Here is a 21,795-nt window from a genome sequence, read left to right on the forward strand (position 1 = left end):
ACGCTCATTCGGTGCAGAGCATAGTCTGTAGACATGAATGGATGATGCCTGAGGGACATCGCCCATCTGTTACTGCAGGAGGCTCTAGCGTCCAGTTGGAGTCCCATCAATGGCGGTCGCCATGCTGGAAATGCTGTCTCAAATCAGTCAACCTAACAACAGGCAGAGAGTTGGAGCTAAGACAAACCATTACATCGCACTCATCCGTCAGTCAGGTCAGCTAGATACTTATTGGAAATAACGCTTATCCTTTATAAAATCAAAATGAATGAGTTGTCAAAAAAATTCACCCCCAGTGCTGGGTGTTGATCGAGACATGAGCCAGCCTCAAGCAGACACTCGACAAACTGCAGGATTTTGCACTTCCACTTATTTTTCAACGTTAGAAGTTGCCGCTTGGTGCAAAAGGACAAAAATTTACACCAACTACATAATCTTCTTTCTTTTTCTACTAGGCATAAATCCCTGTGTTTGTACTTACTTTGGGCACTTCATGGTGTTTTTTTTACTCACTGAAAAGTCAAACTAAAATTGCTTCCTCCAGACCCCTTCAATTAAACCGATCAGGTGACGAGTGTTTGGCTGCCTGTGTTCCTCTCAGATCTCAGCTGGTCTCCTCCTTTTTGGACCAGCGTGTCATTTTAAACATGTCATGTTGTAGAGAAGACATCGACTGTTTGCTCAGCTGTGGGGCTTTATACCAACATCTGGAGGAGTCCCATTAGCCCTACACAAGCAGAGAAGAGCATCTGCAAAGGCCCAAGGAAAGGAAAGAAAGGCTGCCTTGCACTTTTCACTTGGCCTTGACAAACAATCCAGCGTACAGGTGGGTAAGGTGAGACAGGGATGGGCTTTGCCATCTGCCTGCAGCCTACACTGAACATACTGTGGCAAGGAGAGACATTTTCCGGATGCATCTGCACGTAGGTGGGCAGTGTTTGGAGAGGTTACTAAGGCCAGGCCTTGGTATTCTGAGGTCATATTTCGACAAAGAGGGGCCACGTGAGAGCCGCCGGGGACGTAACAGAGGAACGTGCTTAGCCTGAAGGGAGCGTCTTGACAGGTTGGTTTTAGGCACCGAGCAGAGAAATTCCTCAGCAGTCCTGCCATCCCGTTGAGATTAAGAACAGTGCTGAGGTCAGCCGTGGAACAGCCAGGGCATGTAGGGCAGACACACTGGGCTACTTCCTCACCCGGGGTCACAAGCAGCAGACACAGTGCTGTAAATGTAGAAAGAGAAAAGTACAGAGACAAAACACAGAAGAGTCTTGTCCCAGTGGGTTTCATGATGAGTTCTGTTTCTCTTTCAAGCTGGGTGGTTTTGTGACTTGGGTGGTATTCCGAGGGATGGCTCAAAGGATTTGCTTTTCTTTGATTGTTGAGGCGCTGCACTGACTTTCTGTGAGCTCCCGATCTCTCACAGCAAACATTGAATTCATTCTTCTCAGAAACAATCTGTTTTGTTCTCTATGAAGCGCTTTAAAGAAGCCTGGAGTCATAATTCAAATGGTAAAATGCTTTGATTGGGGTTGTAAAGCAGCTTGTAACTTTCAACAGTTTAAATACCAGAGTAATGAATTTGAAATAACACAACATATTTGTGCCCTTAAATTTCCTAAAGATAAGAGGTCCATGAGGAAATAACCTCCCCGGTTATGACCTTATACCCTACTGATCAGTTACATAACCTACTACATGGCCCTTGGTGGCCACTGTAACGCAAACAGCATCGCCACCTTCATCCAAGTGGTATCCTCTGGTGCTAAAAAATGAAGCCAATGTAGAAGTGCAAAGGACTGCAATTTCTCGAGTGTCCACTTGAGTGTCCTCCAAAAGCCAGGGAAACCCCATTAGATCCAATTTGAAATGTACATGTTTACAGCCTGCATGGTTCAAAAAGAGATTTTGGTCTCTATAGCAGATTTCATTATTGGTGCACATTGTACGGGGGTCGACATTTTTTTTTAGAACTCTGTTTTCATTTAATCAAGCTTCAGAGTTTTTCATAAATTTGTATAATTCGGGGCATTACTGAGTTGATTGACAGATGGGCGCGCAGTAGTGAATTAACCAGGAGACTTAATGCCTTTCTGAGCTCCACCTCTTCGCCTGTTAGAAATTCAGGCTGAGATAGCAATTCCAATATGGCAACCACCATCATTTGGCTTCATATTGCCTCTTTAGAAACCAATGGTTGACGTCACTGAGAGTACTTCCATGTTTTATACAGTCTTTGTCTTCATCAGCATCAGACTCGATTTATGCGAGCTTGCCGGGTCAATACTACCAGCACGGCCCGTACTTGACACTGTAAACCAATGAAATGAAGCTGGGCTGGAACTTCATTAAAATTACTTTACAATTACAAGATTTATTGAGGAAAATGGAGACACATTTTCAAAATTCTCACAACAATATATGGGCTGATGTGTATTTTTTACATAACCATATTACATTAAAACACAGATATATTTCTGTAAGTAATCCACAATGCTATGAGAAACTAAATCATGATCTCAGCTTGTTTTCTGCACACAAAAAAAGCTATATAAGTGGACGTGTCATGCTCTCTGCTTCAACATATCAGTGTGTGTGTGTTGTGCTTGATTACAGGAGTGTGATTAGGTGTTCAGGAGTTGGCCTGCAGCTGCATATCATCTACAATCAACTCTGCTATAAATACTGGACTACAACTGCACCACTTTGCCAGATGGAAGACCCTGTTAACCAGTCAGTCTAGTTCAAGACAGTTATCAACAATTCACTGAGCAGACGCTTTTATCCAAAGCGACGTACATCAGAGAGTAAGTACAGCATCTAAAAATCTCTTCCCATTTTTGCATTTTTTTCTGTTCCTGTTTTTCTCTGCCTGCAGCTGAACTTGGCCCAACTCCTGCTTCAATTCCTCTCCTGAATCTCCTTTGTGTCACCTGGTCTGCCCCATTTCCCCAGCTCACGGCTCATTCCCTGGACTCCCCTGACCCAGAAAGTCTCACATTAAATCATAGCACTTCTGTCAATACATTTTCAATGCATCCAATACCTACATCAGTGTCTGAATTCTGCAGCTGGTTTCTAAACTAACTAGCTCCCCCCCAACACGTACTTTAACTTATGGGCTAAATTGCCCCGCAGGATTACTTTGCACCCATCTTAACCTGTTCAGATGACTCAGCCAGTCTGCTGGAGAAATTCACAAAGTTTTTGTGACTACATTTCAATTGTTCTCTAAAAATATGTAACTATAGAGCTCAGGTTTAAAATGCAGTCTTTGGTTATAAAGTAATCCACTGTATCATCCTGCCTGGCTCTGTTTTTAACAAGGCCCTTCGGATATATTAATACTTCTCCGCAGTTAAGAATCCATCCGAAGCTCAAACAGACTAGGAAACAATACTCCATTGGATCAGCATCAGACACTTGTGGTATTAACAGCATCCTACTTGTGTATTATTTTTGGGTGGATGTGGTTAACGAGAGGTTTCAGTACCAAGGGTTTGGTGTTGGTCTTGGTTAGAGTCTCTGTCTGAGATTCCAGAGTCACTCCAGTATTTACAAAAGCAGCACGGCCGACAGCTCAGCCAGTGTGCGTCTGGTGTGATGAGATTCATGGACGGGGTATACGCGGAAAGGCTCAGACAAGGACTGCGGGCCAAGACGTGGCCTTTCTCAGAGCCCACCAGGGCTTTCTCCGCAGCAGACATGTTCTGAGATCCAAGTCTGCAGACCTTTAAGTGGTCGCTCTGAGGATCGATGGAGACTAACTTGGTATTCGTGCAGCGTTCTGAACATGTCTTATCATTAGATGTTTGTTTTAAAAGTTAGATTTCGGTTAAAGGGAGCAGTTGAAAGAGTCGTCGTTAAGAAAATACTTTTATCTCACTGCCAAAACAGACGTCTCCTATGGATACCAAGCAGAACAGTATTTTTTTTTTTTTTTCCTGAAATATGGAAAACAGTCTGACACAGTTCATGACTAAGCTATTAAAAATGTAGTCTGCACTCCGGCAAGAAAACACAAAATAGAAAGCAGCACTTCTGATTCATTGGGCCGGTACTTCAATTAATCAATCTGCTTATCCATCTTATAAAAAAAAAAAAAAAACAGGAATATGGTCCCAGCGTCTCAAAATGTGCTTCTAATAAGAACATCTTTAGACGTTATAATTATAGTCCATTTGATCTTTAAACTCCTTACTGTTTATCACACACATTCAAGTGCATATTTAAACCTTTAATAAATAACATTTTCAACTTCCTTTTGGGGCGATGAAGCAAGCTGTGAACATTATCATTTAATTGGAGTTGGGTTTCTGTCTTCCTAATGAATGTAAGTCCAATCTTCAGTCTCTTTTAACTCTGATTTTGGTCTACATGAGTCCTGGGGGGGGGAAGGAATTGGCTCTTAGGCCAGCTAAATATTACATTGCGTGTTTACCAGCTAGCTGCAAACCGTTTCTGTCTGCTGTTTGTTACTGTGATGGTGCTATAGGGTCGTTTAGATATTTCTTCACTGAAACAGCTCTGTACAGTAACCAATCACAATTCTTTAAGAGCAGCGAGAGTGAACTTCAACTGTTACATCCCATTAATAAGATGAAACTTGTTTAAGGCTCCCTAAAGCCGCGAGGAGCTGCAGATTAAGGCTCAAATTGTTTTGGTCATTGTTCATGTCTTGGTGTTCAAATCCAGTAATGGACCATTAGTGTAGTTGCAACATTAGCTCGTTCATTATTTATTTATCGTGAAATGAAAGCTCAGTGCAGAAACGATAAATAAAAATGTGACAGGGTAATGCACGGAGATGATGACCGATGACCAAAGTAATGACAACAAGGCAGAGGCAACATGAGACAAGAGAGGCTAACGAGAAGACAAAAGAAGACCTGAAAATGTTATCCTTTGGTATATTTTGGCAGATTGCTGTTCAACATGAGTCTGTCTCTGCTCGAGGTTTCTGCCTCTTAAAGACAGTCTTTCCCTGCAAATGTAACTTTGCTAAATGTTGCTTTGTGCTGTACTCATAGTGGATTAATGTTGGGTCTTTGTAGTGCGGTAGAGTTGACTTACAGTTGTTTGCATTATAGTTGCTTGCATCTGCCTTGAGGCTTAAGGTCTGAACTCCAGCCCTTTCCCTGTTTCTAGATAAAAGTTACGTGGGAAAAAAAGCTTTTTGAATATGGTGACTGGGATCATTGGCCTCATAACGCCTCTTCAGAAACCAGTCCATGATGTCACTCTCACTATATCAGTATAGTACATAGATGTCGCTTGGGATTTTCCTGATCATTTGACTCTTTCAGCTGCAAACTCTTCAAGAACCTTAAACCTAACCCGGCTTGTATTTTGGGTATAAGGTGTCATATTGAGCTCTAGGAAACTGGGATTGGAATTTTTCACCATTGTCCTATATTTTTAATACATAATTAAAGTCATCCGTACAGGCTAGCACCCAAATATGACATTGTGACATAGCATGCTCAGGGTACCAAATAAAGAATAGTGCACTGGCCTCTTTCACCTTGCCCATCTGTTATCTTTGGCTGCTTGTCAACTCTTCACAACCTCATCTTTCACCTAACATAATCGCACCCAGTGACTCTAAAGTGCTGGATGGCTGCAGACCCACAGCGTGAGGGACAAAGTAGCCAGGACAGTAAGCAGCTTGTATGTGTCACCTCCATCTGTCACCTCCATCTCCTGGTCACAGACGCAGACAAAAGTGAGGGATGTGTTGTGAGGCGGATGAATTATATTAGTTGTCAGACTGGAAGCGGTGTGCTCTGATGGCGGCAGCAGGAGGTTGTGGGAGCACAGTGGGGAAAGTCTCAGACAAGATTTAAACAAACAAGAGACGCTGACGCTGGCCCCCGACTGGCCCGGGACAGAACAGCGAGCGCACTGACAGAATAAGGCCATGAGAGATCACACGCTGTCATCTCCAGCTCAGCCCGATAAGTGTTTCGTACAACTTCCACAACCATTTGGGAAACATCTGACAGACTAAGTGATTGCGTAAATCATTCCCTGGAGTCAGGGGCCATGCAATGCTGCCGTCTTTCGTTTAATGTTGTATCCAAATGTAGGACTTCCAGCGGCCCATTCAACACCTCCAGAGTCAAGAAAAATGCATGAAAATCCATCTATTGCTATTGAACTTTAGATTTGCTGTTCCCACCTTCATGTCTCTGTGCTAATTATTCTTACAAAATAAAAACAGAACAGAAAAAGTCTCAACTCTTTATTTGTAAAATATCTTTACAATATTGTGGCTTTTTTTGTAAATCCTAACATAGCATACATGAGGTTAGGTAGTATCCCAACTGGTGTAAGCTGCCTGAAAATAGATTTCTTTGCATTATAAAACAGTACAAATAAATAAACACTGTCATGAAGAGATATGTTTATGTTTCTACTGATGGATGGTGAGTAGCAGTTCACATTTCGTTTGACACTACGTCACCCAGTGAACAGCAAAAGTAGATATTCTCCAGAGACGTTTGTCTTCCCCCTCCTCTATGCTTCTGTGCGTGTGTGACATACAGTCGTGGGTTGACTCTTGGGGGAGTTTTCCCTTTGGAAATACCCCCACCTTCAGGCCGCGCTCTGTTTCCACTGGCTGACAGCTCGTCTCGCTGGCATCAGCTCCTCCTGGAAACATCAGGACAACAAAAAAAAATAGATAAATATTCTGATCTCAGCATCTCAATAGACTTAGCCTGCTGCTGCTTTGAAATCAAAACACTGTACGTGCAAACTGTGCTTCTTCTCAAGACTGTGATAGTTGTCACATTATTTATTGATGAAGCCATGGAAACAGGGATTTCATCTGAACTGCACGGAGAGTGAAGCAGTGTTTGTGCGTGTCCTCGTGTGTGGGGTCATGTTGCATCACTTGTCAAGGAGCTACGTAGAGCTCATTCTATTGAAGGGTTTTGTCATCACACCTGCTCTGTGTTTGCACAGGAGCTTTTGTACTCATGAAGACTAAAGTTAGCACTAGACCTTAAGAGTGAAGATGTTTGTGCTAGTCCGCATGTTTTGAAGTCATTGAAATACAAAATAAAACACCAAGCAAATAAAAAAAAAAGTACAATTTGAGTTTAAATTGAGTAAACCAGTTCATTGAAAGTACATCATTTCAAAATATTAAAGGAATATTCCACCAATCTTTAACCGCTTTAGTCTCCATCTGTTTAACGTCTGTAGGTCTACATATTGTCAAGTGTCTGCACTTGTTGCATATTATATTCAGATTCCAGAGATGCAGCTGCAAAATCTGCTTGTTCTTGAAACCGACAGCTCTGCCTCATGATGTGTTTGGTGCTACAAGCTATTAAAGCTTAGACCTCTAACGGGTATCTAGTGGGATCTAAACAGAAGCTACTTCAGAGGATGTTGTTGGTGTTGTGGACATGAATAGAAATATTTTTTAAGTACAAAGTTAAATAAATGTGGGGGAGCATGGCTGATCCTTTACGTGCAAGAGAGCTCAGCTTTTTTTTTTTAAATTGTACATACTGAGATATTTATTGTTTGAAATCCAGGTCGTCCACATTTAGCACATCGGAGACTGCCTTTAAGACACCATGTGCAGGACGCGTGATCAGCTCAGTGGTAAAATGTCATGTACTGTACGGAGGCTAAAGCTCTCAAACCGGCAGCAGCAACAGGTTGAAACTCTCATCCTCAGCCTTTACAGCGTGTCATCCCTGACTCTCTCACCCCCCCCTTTCAAACTCTATACACTGACCTGTCCTTTCAATAAAAAATTAATCTTGACATTGTGTAAATAGCTTAGTGCTTTATTGCCTTGCCTGTCATCAACATCAGATCTTTGAGCAGACTTCAAATGCTAGGTAGATTTTAGCACAAGCTGCAAAAACAGGTGCTCTTACTGCACAGGGATAAAACCTGACTTCCTGCTGCCCTGCTGAATTTATGCAATTCATATTATCTTTGCGTATTTCTCTTTTGTTGTTCTGCTTTTTGTCAATCCTGATGCTCATGTGCAGATTTGGACCGATGTCATCTTGTTTAAAGTCACCACCCTATAATGAAACAAATAAGAGGAAGCCAGTGGGGATACGCTGATCACTTTAATCACAAAGGGCTCCTTGAGGGAAGGTGCTGCAATAGGGTTAGATTAGTTAGGGTCAGGGTAGTCATTAAATCAGAAAGACTCTTGGATGAAATTACAAAATGTGTGTGTGTGTCTATGTTAGTGTTTGTGTGTGTCGGGGCTGCTTAGCACAAAATCTGTTCTGTGAGCTATTTAACATTGAACCTGCTCTGGGTGACTAATTCAGATGATTCAGGCCTTTCAAATGTTAACAGCAGCGGTGCTTTGAAAGACTTTGAAAGTGAAAAGAAAGTATTGTGTTGAACAGAAAATCTACTTTATACTTCCAGCTAATTAATCTCCTATTTCTCTATTAAAGTGAAAGCTCGGCCTCAACCTGAGGGCTGCAGCTTCGGCATCGCGTCACTCCCTGCAGCATAATGTGGAGAACAGCTTCCTTCACTGTGCAGCGGTGCTTATGTTTATGAGCACGTCACAAATATACCAAGAGTTCGCCTCACTCCGTTCTGGCACGTGGCCAGGAGGTTTTATGATTAAAACCAGATTGTGCTTGCCCAACACAGAAAAAGGCCAGAAAAATAGATTGCAGTAACGCATACTCTGCACAAGAGGGAAGTACTGAAACATGCACGTCTGTCTCTGCAGCATCTGTAAAAGTGGACTTTTGTGTTGGAGGAATAATTGACTGTATGTATCTGCTGTTCAATTTTCCGTATCTCCTGGAGGGACTTTTTTCACAGATGTCATCTTGTTATGAAGTCTGCTTCTAATTCCCAGTCAGTGAGTAATGATACATCTGACGGTGGCAAGAGAAGAAAGCTTTGGGTCCTCCTCATCAGCCCTTTGGCAGTGAGTGGTGCCAATTCTGAGTCAGAGCTGTGATCATCCTGTAAATATAATGACGCCTCTTTTGTGTCACATGATTGGACCCGAGCCGCTGTGGGGTCGTCCTTCTCCAAAAAAAAAAAACCTCTGGGTGCCTGCCAAGTCTCAGTTCCTTCGAAGTGGTGACTAAGTTACACTGTAAAAAAAATAAGTCTGTCTAAAGCGTTTTAATCTCTGTCTGGCTTCAGAACTCCAGCAAGGTCAGGAATCACTCAAATCGACTTAAAAGTTGGATTTGTCCTCTTGTATGACCTCAAAATCAAAAGATGAAAGCATCGAAATACTGTATGGATGAACTGTTTTAAGGCCTTTCATTTTGAACTCAACTTATGGACAGTCATGTTATAAAATATGTTTTAACCAAATGTTCGTTTTGTATTGCAAAGCAAAAAAAAAAAATCCCTCAAATCTACTAAAAGTAGTTGGATTTTACTTTTACTAGCATGTGAATTTTCTCACTCCCTGCTGACTGATTAGGATAAAAAAAAACACTTGTGTCTTATTTCACTTGCCAAGACTGACACGTTTTACAGCGTAGAGAGCACACTGGGAAATCATGTGACATCAACAAAAGCAGACACTTCACGCCCCCTCCGCCTGCCGCCCACACACAGACACGCATACATCAAACGCACACATAAACTGTTTTTTGTCACGGGGAGGAACGCTGCAATTCATTTACTGACTTTGAAAACCACTCCTGCCAGTAAACACAGCCGACGTCATCGGCTCTGACGGAAACATCAACACTGTGAGAGAAGAGGGGGGGGGGGGGGAAACACAACAAGTCCTCTTGTATCTGTACTTACCATGAGTTGTTCCCCTGCCTGGTCCCACTCTGACCTCCACTTGCTGCAGCAGGGTCTCATGTTTCAGGCCCCCATGGCATCGGGGCAGACGGCCCCTCCCTCCTTCACACTATGCTGGCACTCTGGCGGCCCCTCCCCCCCGGGTAGGCAGGGGTCCTCACGGGCTTTGGAGGCAGGTATGGGCCTTTGCCGCATCGCCCATTTTGAGGGTACAGTGGCGGCTTCTGAGTTCTTGAATTTGAGGTGCTGTTACCAATAATGACTTTGGGGTCTAGGCTGTGAGGATGAGGGTCAGGATGAGTTTGTCCGACGTGGTTCGAGTCTCTGGGGGGACACAGGTGAGGCGGGTGGCCGTTGACGCCAGGCCTCTCGTGCTTGATGTCCTTATTTTGGCTCGGTGGGGTAAAGCGGCTGGTTTTGACGACGGAAGCCACGTGAACGGGTGACGGCGAGTTAGTCCTTAAGATGATGCGGTCTTCGTCGACTTGGTGCGACATTGGTGCAGGAGCCGGTTTGTGATTGGGCAGAAGAGCCACCTTGAGGTCACCCGGAGGAACTGAGCCGTGAAAGCTACCAGAGGACCCCTGGGTGATGCAGGGTGTCTCCTCACTGAGGTCGATACTGGCTGTGAGACGATCGATCTGCTGGACCACCTGAATGATAACACACAGAGTCAATACCTGTGTCCAAACAGCAGCTAGGGAAAGAAACAAATTCACTCCAGCATTACTTTTCAGTTAACTCCACATCATACTTAGACTCCACTACAGTTCAAGTGGACATTTGATCATTTAACTCCAGTCTTTGATTGCGCTTAATGTCCCTTTTTGTTTACTCTTCTCAAGTGAGGAACCCCTTGTGCCTCCAAAGTGTTGTTTACCCTCTAAACCTTCCCTGATGGTTTGATTTATTTGGACGGATAAGACCTCTCACGACCCCTCAGTTTTATCTGGTGACCCCTATTAGGGGCCCTGACTCCTTGGTTAACAACCACTAGATAAACTATCTGACTGTGTATGTGACAAAAAAATCATCTTTTATCCATATGCCAACCTCCATTTAAGCCAATGAGGAAGTGAACAAAACTGCAGTTCCTCCAGTGACCACTTGGTGCTGACTTTAAAAACCCAGGAATCCTCATTAGGTCCGATGTTAAAATTCATATTTTTGTGTTTATAGTCTGTTAAGAAAATCACAGTTGTAGTCTCTATGGATCATTCTTTAACTGTAAAAACTGAACGAGGAATGATTTTTTGTTTGATTCAATTGATGCTAAGCGTTATGCATTTACTTGATGTGGGGTGAGGCCAAGTTATCATAAGTTGGGCACATTGTTTGACAGGAGGTTTAAACCCTGCCTCAACTCCACCTCAACCTGTTCCTACATTGATTGAAAGATAGGTTGCGGTAGCATTTCTGCCATCATTTTGCTTCATAAAACCTCTTTTTAGATACCAAAGGATGACATCAAAGAGACTACGTCCATGTTTATACAGTCTATGGTTTCATCTCAGTCAATAACAAAATAAAATTGAGTATTCATAGTTGCAGCTGTATTGCTTTAACAATGTCAAAAATGATGATACGCCAATGATAGGGGCCATTTTTTCATGAATGAGTACTTTCAATGTTTACTAAATCCATTCAGATAATACCTTTTGTACTTTAACATAAGTAGGTGTAAATGACTTTTACTTGAGTGTTTGACTTTGTGGTATTGACCTGATCTGAGTACGTATTACATCGGTTTGTCTCTGAAATGTGCTGAAAGAGAAGCAATTATCAAAAAATGTAACCAATCACAGAAATCAAAGCTGGTTTATCTTTAGTTGTCAAACTCAAAATGATGGCATTAATGTTGCTTCAGGACACCGTCAGGTATTTTATAGACGCCTTCAGCTGGGAATCGATTGCTATTTTACAGCTGCATGCAAAATGGATACTGTAAGACCGTGGCATAATTTAGTAACAGTCTCAGGCCCGGGTGTTTTAATGTGCTGGCCGGAACGCTGCCAATTCTCGCCAGCATTCTGCAAAAGGTCAAAGCAAAATCGCTCTCGATCACTGCCTCGGTAAGAAGATGATGAGTGAGTCACAAACAATACAGTCAGCATGAGCGCGTACTGATATGCTCTCATGATCATGCACGCACAAAGCTGTGTCCAAAGGATCGGCACAGATGTTGGTATTTGAGCTTTGTCTTCATTTCTGTAAATGTCACAGAGAACAAAAAGGGCTGGTATATCTGACGCAGACCTTCATGTGTGGACACCGGATGTAAACAGAGAGAATGAACGTCTTTTAATAATACTCTCCTACCTCTTTCATCTCCACATGAACTTGCTTCAGCCCACCCAACACATCCTCCAGATCCGTCACCACTTGTCTGATCTGATCTCTCACCAAATCCTGCCTTCTCTTCTGCTTCACCACCTCCGAACTCTGCGGCTGATGCTGGTCGTCACTGGACGCCGTCGACTTTGCGGGCTCTGCGGTGGTGGTGCCAGAGGGGGGGACGTAGGGCCCCTTCTGTCTGCTCTGCTTTAACTGTTTTTGTGGGACTTCGGTGGGGAAAAACCCTTTGTGAGCGTCTTCACGTCCATTACAGCCCTCCTCTGATCCACCCTTCAGGTGTCCCGGGTCCTGATGGCTATCGCTTCCCTCCCCTCCCTCAAAGAACACAGGCCTTGGTCCGCAGTGGCCATTCGGCATCCTAGAATGACCCACATTGTAATTGTGCGACTCCAAATGATAGTTGCATCCATAGGCTTCCCGTTCCTCATCCACTGAAACGTACCGGATAGTCCTCCTGTGCCGGTACCCTTGACCTTTGCCCTGAAGATGAGGCAGAGGATGTGGTATCCCGGCGTTAAAGGGGTGTGTCCGGGAGTCGCCACGCACCACACAGCCACACTGTTCTCTGACAGACGGGTAGTGTCTCACCCCAGGCTCCGGCGGGTAGCTCCACTGGGCAGGGTTCACCTCCCAGGGGTGAACTTGGCCCAAGTCGTCTCCTGACTGGCTGTGAGGGCCCGGCCCTGCAAACACAGGCCTCCTCTGTGGGCTGCGATGACCACTTCTCTCAAATCCGTCCACTGGGAAAGCTCTCCCTCCTACGTCTTTAAACCGAGGAGCCTGTAAGTCTCTCCTGCAGTCCAGGGATGGGTGGTCCGTCTGTCTGGCTGATCCCGCTGGTGGGTATCCAAGCCCAGCGTGATGGTGGAACGGCTCCTCATAGTGGACGCAGGAGCAGGGGGCGGAGGTGTTGATGTGCTGGAGGAATCGATGGTGTCCCGTTGTTTCTGTGTACATGTCCAAAGACGTCCAGAGGCTTGTGTGGAAAACGCCTTAGAAAAGAGCTGTTTCCCTCCCGTCCCTGCTCTCTCCAGCCCAGTCATTCACTCGCTCTGTTTTCCTCATCTGCGTCTTCCCACAAGAAAAACTTTTTCTTCAGCTCTTTTTTTTTTTTTTTTTTTTCTGCTCTGCCCAAGACTTCTCCCTCCCTCCCTCCCCTTCCTTCCTGTCTGTTGTTTCCCTTCTCCTGCTCTCCTGTAGTTGTTAATCTCTGCTGCCCGTTCTTTCCCTTTCCTCTGGACCTTCTTTTTCTTTACTTAATTCTAACTTTCTTTCTTCTCCTTCTTCTTCTTCTTCCTCACCCTCTAGCCCTCTCTCCTACATGGGGCCCCTCTCCACCTCCCTCTCTGTCTCTCTTTCTACCTCTCCCGCCTCGTTGTTCTGTCTCATTTGCTGCTGCAGGCTTCTTGTGTGTGTCTCTCTCTCTCTCTCTCTCACTCTCACTCTGGCTGTGTATTTCCCGTTTCCTCCCCTCCCCTCTCCCGCTCTCCTCTCTCTCTCTCTCCACCTCTTACTCAGTCTCTTGCCTCTGGTACATTCTCTCAAACATAGTAGGCTGTACCTGAGTTTATAAATTCCTTCTCTCCCCTCCACCTCAAATCCAGCCGCCCCGTGAAGCTCCTCCGGTGAAGGACTCCATATGTTTTTTTTTTTTTCTGTCCGTCAGAGAGTGCGTGGAAGAGTCCCAGCTCCGGTGCTGAGCTCATTAGCCCAACTAAAGCCTTTTGCACTCTGCAATTAAACGCTGCCTGGGATTCCTTGGCCGACGACTGAGACAGGAGGGGAGGGAAGGGGAGGGGAGGAGAGAAGTACTGGGGGAGGTGGGGTTTGTGACATAAACAGATGAGTGAGTATAGTACTCAAGGAGAAGGAGTCGTTGGCTTTCTAAGAGGGAGATTTTTCACCATTCTTTATGTCCCTTTTTTTTTTTTCGACCTCCTTCCCCTCTTTGTCCTTTGCCACTCTTGTCAATTCCACTCTATCATTGCCTTTGCTTCAAGAGATTTCTCCTCAATACTTGAGCAAAACTTCACTCTGCTGAGACAAGCACACGCGTTATACTGTATTAGCGCTGTGTGGAAAGGTAAGCACCCTTCTCCTATCGAGTGCATACGATAGTCATAACATTAAACTGTCAGTTGTCACAACTGTCACTCGTTGTGTTTGCATTAAAAAAAATAATCTCTGACTATATACAACCATAAATTAAGGATTAAGCGGACAGAAAAAAAACTTGCTCATAATTAGAAAAGCAGGATGAGCAATCAAGATCGCTTCTCTTTCCAAAATAGAATAACACAGCTGTTTTTGTGGCTCATAATCCTCTGCAACTGAAGACAGCAAGGCATTTATTTTCAAAGAAAATAGCTGGAGCTCTGAAAACAATGGAAAAAAAAAAGACTGAGAATAACAGCAGAGGAGGATGAAGGAGATTCACCCATCCCAGCAGGAGGATGAGAAGTCCAGTCCCTGCTGCTGGGAAAGATTGTTGTTGAAGATGAAATGAAGCTCGGGTGATTTAACCATATATTTTATTTAACACATTTATAGTTTCACAGGAGGGCCACATCTATGGACACACTAACATTCGCGCTAAATGGAAGCAAAGCTGAATTTGCTCTTGCTATGAAGTTACTGTTTAATTTAGGCAGGTGGTGGGGGATTGAGATATAATCCTCTTTAATTAAATGGATGTTCTCCATACTGTGATAAAAGTGACTGTTTGCTAAATCTATTAGAAAACTCTTCATTCATTTTTGGACACTTTGGGAAACAAGCTACAACAACATGTTATAAAGAACCAGCAGATATGTTTAATAGGCTAGCAAACAGTTGCTTCTGTACACCGTAGACTTTAGAAAAATAGACGTACTCTCAGTGACATCACATTGGATTCTGAAGAGGCGTTTTGAAACTAAAGATGGTGGTCGCCATATTGGAAATGCCGACCCCAACCATCTTGTAATCGATCTAGAAACACTCAAAGAGGCAGAGTTGAGGTGGGCCTCCTGGGAAACAGCTACAAGGCCACCTGTAAGCCAACGTAGCCACGCCCCTAGTTATGCAAATGTTTACATACCTATTAGCTTTAATATATCCCCCCGTACACATTACTCACGTACCAGTAAAGAAATTAGCAATAGAGACTCTGTGGTTTTTTTTGTTTCCCAGGCCAAAATCATGTATATTTATATTGTTAATATGTCAATTTCATTAAAGGATTCAGTGTGGATTCCCTGGTTTTTGTCGTGGACACTCATGGAACTGATGGTTTTTGCTTTATTTTTCAACTATGGGAGTTTCCACTTGGTTTACACATTTAGCACACATATGCCTCAAGTTAACCATTCATTGGAGTCATGATGTTGTCTTTCTGGTTAGTGTTAGTCCAATAAAAACTTCCTTTTTTTGCTCTGCTTTTAGTGTCCTTGATCTCCCGAGGAAAATATGTGGCTCTTTGGTTGCAAAAGAAAAAACACTTTATTCACCAACTAGTAGATAACCATGTCCATCTACAGTTCATGTTTTTAGAATCTGAAAAGTGCTGCAGATGTGAAGTGCAGAAAGGAGTGCATTGTTTACAAGTCTTGGAGAAAATGACTGTACTTCTCACTTGATTTATTATCTCCCTAAGCATCTACTTAGTGAGTTTATGGTCTTAATAGGCAGTTTCAAGTTTTCAAGTAATCAACATTGTATGAAGTTCATTTTCTAAATTACAGTCCTATTTAGAGTATGAAGTTTCTAAAGCAGGGTTTGCTTTAACATGGCTACATTGCATTTGAAAAGTTGTCTCAAAGCGATCTATCAGCCGGAATAAAGAGACACAGCAGTATGTTTCCACCCCTTCTTTACAAATATGCTGATCTTTGAAAAAACAAACATAAAAGATGGCAAAGTAACATAAACAAGGCTTCAAATTGGCAGTCCACAAAGCCATGGCTGACATTGTAGCAACTACTTTCAGTAAATAACACTGTTTGATTTAGAGCCTGACTCTATAAAGCCCTGTTCACACTTCAACTGCACTTTCCGAACATTTCATAAAGATTGTCCTGGTGGGGTGCATGTGTGATTGCAAATGGCCAAATATTTCACCCCAACTTCATTCAGACTTTTTACTGCCAGCGTTCGTGTTAAATTTCCATTTAAAAAGTCAGGGTTAGCTGATGTGTGAACGCAGCAGGTAATATTCATGAAAATGATGCACCAGCGTGAAGTTGCAACCGGTGAGAAACTGGTGGGATCTGCAGGTACTTATTGAATCTGCTTCACTCTTCTCTACTGTTTAAACTATGTCAGATTAAACTCAGTATTGGTTTAAAGGCGCTGTCTTCATCGGCGTCCGACTCTGTTGTAAACACAACATTGTGACTTCAGCAGCGTCCAGAGTGCATGTGTGAAAGGGGCTCTGAGGATGTTGAGACTCAACCCAAACAGCAGACTAACACCTTTTTGTGTGCAAGTCGTCATTTGAACGTTTATTCATTGAAAAGACTGATTGCACACTTTTTTTTTAATTTACCTGTGAATATAATATCTGAAAAGAAGGTGACATGTCATGAGTGCAAAAATGATATTTCAAAAAACACCAATGCAGTTACCACGAAGAGAAATTAAAGGCACAGTTTGACAGCACTCTAATATAGTCATACTGCCCACCTCTCATGATTAATAGTCTTATAATATGAGCACATGCAGGCTCAGTACAGACACTGACAGTGGTCTATTGTTAAATTGGCTGAGGTTGTTCCACCAGCATTTAACAGGCAACCAGCCGAGGAAGAACAGCAATCTGGCTCTGTTTTTTATGTATTCACTATTTTTATTAACTGTGTCTGAATTCATGTTTTCTCATTATTTAAATATTTTTTTCATTTCATTTCTTTGATTCAATCAAAAATATTAATGCTGTCGTCAAATTCTCATCTGAGTGTGATGTTTCAGTATATTAGCTATCTATTTGTCTCATATGTAATTATACAGTCCGGGCAGAAAGAAGAGAATGAGAGACATCTCGACCCGTCGTCTTGTGATTTCTCAGCAGGGGGGGTCATCGTGCAGATCCGTGTCCACGGGCTACAAAGGGAATATCAAAGCCTGTACTTGTCATACTGCCTGCAAACACACATATAGATAGGTAAATTAGGACTCTGTTGCCTTAGGGTCCGTCTGGTTTGTGCACCTCTTACATCACACAGATTTTTGAATTGGCTGGCCCAGCTCCTGCTTAGCCACATCAACCACTCTACGATCTCCTGTCCTTGCCAGAGTCAGGATGTCCTAATTAGCACATATGGATACTTCTAAATGAGATAACAAGAGCTCAATATGGTGTTGGCTCTGTCAGATGGTGAGTGGCCTATTTATCCTCCTGCAGATACACAGGCCCAGATAGTTACTGATGCAGATCTGAGGGGGCCACAGCACATAATATGCAGATCTAATAGTCTACAAGAGATGCTGCATGTGATATGATGAATGTTCATATACCATCATACAGTACAGGGAACGTTTAGTCGCATTAAACTGGCTTCCAGTGTCTTATACAGATTCTAATATCCTTTTAACATCTGGACTGGACAGTGGTGCACTGGTTAGCACTCTTGCCTCGCAGCAAGAAGGTACCTGGTTCACATACCCCGTCGGACTGTTTCTGTGTGGACTTTGCATGTTCCCCCCCGGGTATGCGTGGGTATTCCAGCTTCCTCTTACAGTCCAGAGACATACTCGTTAGGTTAATTGGTGACTCTTACACTGCCGGTAGGTAGGTGTGCGTGTGAGTGTGAATGTTTGTCTGTCTCTGCATATCAGCCCTGTGTTTTACCCACAACCTGTCCAAGGCGTTCCCCTTCGCCCAATGGCAGCTGGGATTGGCTCAAGCCCCCCCGCGACCCTGAATGGGACAAACAGCATAGGTAATGGATGGGAAAAGAAACTGGCATTCTCAATCAGAGGATATTGCCTGACCTGCATCCTTTTCTGGCATGTGTCCTCTTTGGCGTCCTTGTCTTTTCAATTAGTCTGTGCTTACTGTTCTTCCTATTACAATGTTTCTAAAGATATTTCTAACCTTATGTATTTGAAAAGTGGTTTAAAGAAAGAAAGGAAAAAGGCATTGGAGGCCCCTAAAGATAAATCTAACTTCCTCCAGCCTCGCCAAGTCATCCCTTTTCCATTCTTGCCATATTTCCTGCCTCTCTCTGCAAAGAACTGTTGGGAAATAAAGCAAAATGGCAACAAAAAAAGAACCAGCTATTTTTTTTATTCAAACAAAAAAGTGTTGAATAACAGAAAAGTTTCTAACCTCGGTTTCCAGAAAGTTTTTGACAATTGGCAAGGATACTTGAGTTTGAGTTTCAACAGGGACTGCTGACAGCCAAGTGGTTCAAGGTGCCCCTTGAACAAAGGTTCTAGTCCTCGTTACAGCAGCTGTGCGTTCGATCCCGACCTCAGCCCTTTGCTGCGTGTCACCCCCCACTCTCTCCTCCCGACATAACCTGTTTCTCTTCAGCTGTCCAATAAGGACACTTTGACTTTCAACAAGCGTTTTCAAACCAATGTTTTGAAATATATATTTTTGATAAATGTAATTACATATTGTTTTGTTTTTTTTAGAGAACTTTTTTCAGTTCACAAAAAAATGCACAAGTACTGTGCCTCTTTAAAATGGTATAAATTGCTTATCTTTAAACCTGGAGCTATCTAAACAAATGAGAAGATCAAGAACATGTGCTTTACTGGACATTTGATGTTGGCCCTTTAGTACAACAACAGTCTGTTTTCATAGTTTATAAATATCTGGTGCAAAACCACAAAAATATAAACTTCTCTGAAACTATGGATAACAGTTTTTCAAGATTTGAAACTGTGACCTTCCCTCAAGTTGAAGTTCCTCGCAAACTGTGCCGAAGTTTTCAAGTTTTGATAATTTGAATCATGTCTGATCAAAAAGTGACACCTTTATCAGACCCTTTTCTCCACAAGCAAAAAATCCATTGTGTTCACAGAGTCATGTAGACATCAGATTCTGTGAACATTGTGTTCTTTATCATTAAATATAACAAAATAATTCAAACAACGCACTGATCACATGCTTTTTGTTATTTGCAGGGTTTTGCAACAAGATGTTCTCATGAGTATTTCCGTCTCCCCATCACGTACATATTAATTTCCACCCTGCATAATCAAGCTAAAAAGAGACCGTAGACAACAGTGACTCCTCCCAGAGCTCATGCAGCAATGTGCCCCATGGAGACACTTTTATCATCACATCAATGCTTTAACGTAAACTGAATGTATAAAATATGAGGAGGCCTTCTTTGGTACACTGCGGTGCTCGAATTTACAGCTTCTCCTTAAAAAGACTTTCATGAAGAAAATCAAAGTGAAAAAAGTATTTTACCTGCTTTCCTGTCAACTACAAAGTAGTCTGCATATTGCTGATAATTTAGCAATTTCACTGCAACACACGGTGCTTTAATGAGGATGAACAATTCCTGCATTTGGAGATGAGGTCAATCTAATTTCACTCACAACGGTCTCCTATTGTGAGTAAATTACCACATTTCCTCAGGAGCTTCGATCACCACGAGGTAGCAAGTAAAATACCCAGCTAGGCTTGAAATGAGATCAGTTTTTTTTTTTTTAAGGTAAGAAATAGAGAAGTACCAACTCCTGGTAAATTTAAATGTCAAAAACAGGCCAAAGTTGGATAAATGAAGCCAATTCAGCCCTCAGTTTAATCTTCAAGGAGTCCAAACATCCAAAAACCTTTTTAAAGAAAAAATTAAATCACTGAGAGAAGATAAAAAGCCGCAGTCTGAAAAGATTTTCCACCGTGAGATTGTGACTAGTAGAAGTTCTGATCCTATTTTACAGAAGACCATGTACATCTAACACACGGTGAGGTCATATATTATATCAGTGATCGCTGTGTCTGCGTACACGTCCTGCTTTTAGGGAACACAATGGTCACGCTGTTCCAAAGAGGATTATAAAACAATTCCTATTTTCAAGCCAGGAAACCCAATTGCATCACGGTGCCACAAAAAAAAACCCGCTGTGTCATGCAATTCATTAGATAAGTCAGTTCAAGGATTTTGTGGGAGAGCAAAATGGTTTTAGTGTGAAATCGGAAGCTTAGCTCTTCTGTCAGAAAGAAAGTCAAGTCCACACATTAAGATGTTTTTATAAAAATCTTTCTCTTTTAGTCCCTGAGTCGATGTAACTCTCCATATAACACAGCACAGGCAGTGAATCTGCAGAGCTTAGAAGACCTCAGGGTGCTGTGGCTAATTCGTCTCAATGTTGTGACCGTCAAGGACACAGAAGTCGGCTGTTAAAGAAGGCCTGAAATCCACATGACAATGGCAAAAAAAAAGCACTAATGGATGGGATAATGACAGAGGGAGAGCGAGCATCGCCTTGAGAAGTATACAGCAGAGATGGACGCCACAGAGCTGTTGCCATGGCCGACGGATAGAAAGTGGGAATGAAATGATTCTTTTTATCCCGATGGCGTGAGATTGTACTTGCCATGGGGACTAAGTGTGTAGAGACATTTTTTATTTATTTTTTTTAAGTGCTTGAGTTCACCTGGTTTAGTTTCGTAAAAGCTGACAAGAAGGAAGGACTGGAGAAATGGATGGCAGGCATGGGGAGACAGGGCTTTATCAGCGCTACACCGACAGCACAAAAAGGATCAAATGAAGGGCGTGTTTGAGGTCCAGTCCGCCTCAGATCAGTGAAAGGCCAATTCTTAGACCAGATCTATTGTGCCGAGAACCAGGCCAAGACCTGACGCAGGACAAACCCTGTTCTCCACAAAACCAGAGTGCAGCTATAAATGGTTCATCTTTCCAAATGTAAAATCTGATATAAAAAGACTTCTTATGTAGAGATGGAAGTCAATGATACATACCATAAAACACAGTACTGTTATACCCTTACTGTGATAGGTTACAGGTAAAACAATAGTTGTACATGGACTGAGCGTATCTATCATGGAACAGCAGCAGCAGCATGGTTTACCAAACGGCTCTGACAGACAACGACAGAACATCAGTATCCCATAATTCCACGTAGGGCTTGGCGATACATCCATTTTATCAATAAATTGGGTTTGTGTAATATCGAGATTTTCAGAAATGAAACTGAGTTTTTCTTTTTAACTTCCTCCGCCGCTCCCCTGGGGCTCCTGTAGTTCACATCCTCCCCCTCTCGTTACTTCCTCGCTCATGGTGACACCCAGCCACAACTATTTTGCTGAAGTTGCTCTGCCTCATCTGCACCTTTCATGAACCCTGAAACTGCAAAGTGCATTTTTAAAGACAAGGTCAAAGCTTTTATTTGAACACTAAACAGAATTTAAGTTTGCTTTGCTAACAATCCTCGAAGGGAAATTCAGTTTTGTTGAATTTCTATTGATGAAATAAGAGCAAAACATGTATTTATTTTACAAGAAAAAAAATCGATTGAAATCGTAAATCAAGTTTGGTGTGAAGAAATTGGAGATTGTATTTTCAGGCTGTGTGGCCCAGCCCTAATTCCATGTGAGTCCTACGGGAGACACGACGCAACAAGATACGACAGGACACAATTCAGGAGAGTGGTGCAATGTGCTTTCATACATACCATACGATACACTTCAGTGTCCCTATT

The 21,795-nt window shown here is 42.8% G+C and overlaps 1 protein-coding gene across 1 annotated transcript; it reads right to left on the reverse strand.

Annotated features, from left to right (window-relative positions):
• Positions 1 to 6,228: 6,228 nt before the first annotated feature.
• LOC132979466 (uncharacterized) lies at positions 6,229 to 13,903 on the reverse strand. Its single transcript, XM_061045302.1, has 3 exons — positions 12,097 to 13,903; positions 9,778 to 10,430; positions 6,229 to 6,651 (listed from the first exon to the last, which is right to left on the reverse strand). The coding sequence occupies exons 1-2, from the start codon at positions 13,087 to 13,089 to the stop codon at positions 9,882 to 9,884; spliced, it is 1,542 nt and encodes a 513-aa protein (XP_060901285.1). The 5' UTR covers positions 13,090 to 13,903; the 3' UTR covers positions 6,229 to 6,651; positions 9,778 to 9,881.
• Between the last annotated feature and the right edge of the window lie 7,892 nt (positions 13,904 to 21,795).

This window comes from Labrus mixtus, chromosome 8 (genome assembly GCF_963584025.1).
Source record: "Labrus mixtus chromosome 8, fLabMix1.1, whole genome shotgun sequence".
In the NCBI taxonomy this organism is placed as follows: domain Eukaryota; kingdom Metazoa; phylum Chordata; class Actinopteri; order Labriformes; family Labridae; genus Labrus; species Labrus mixtus.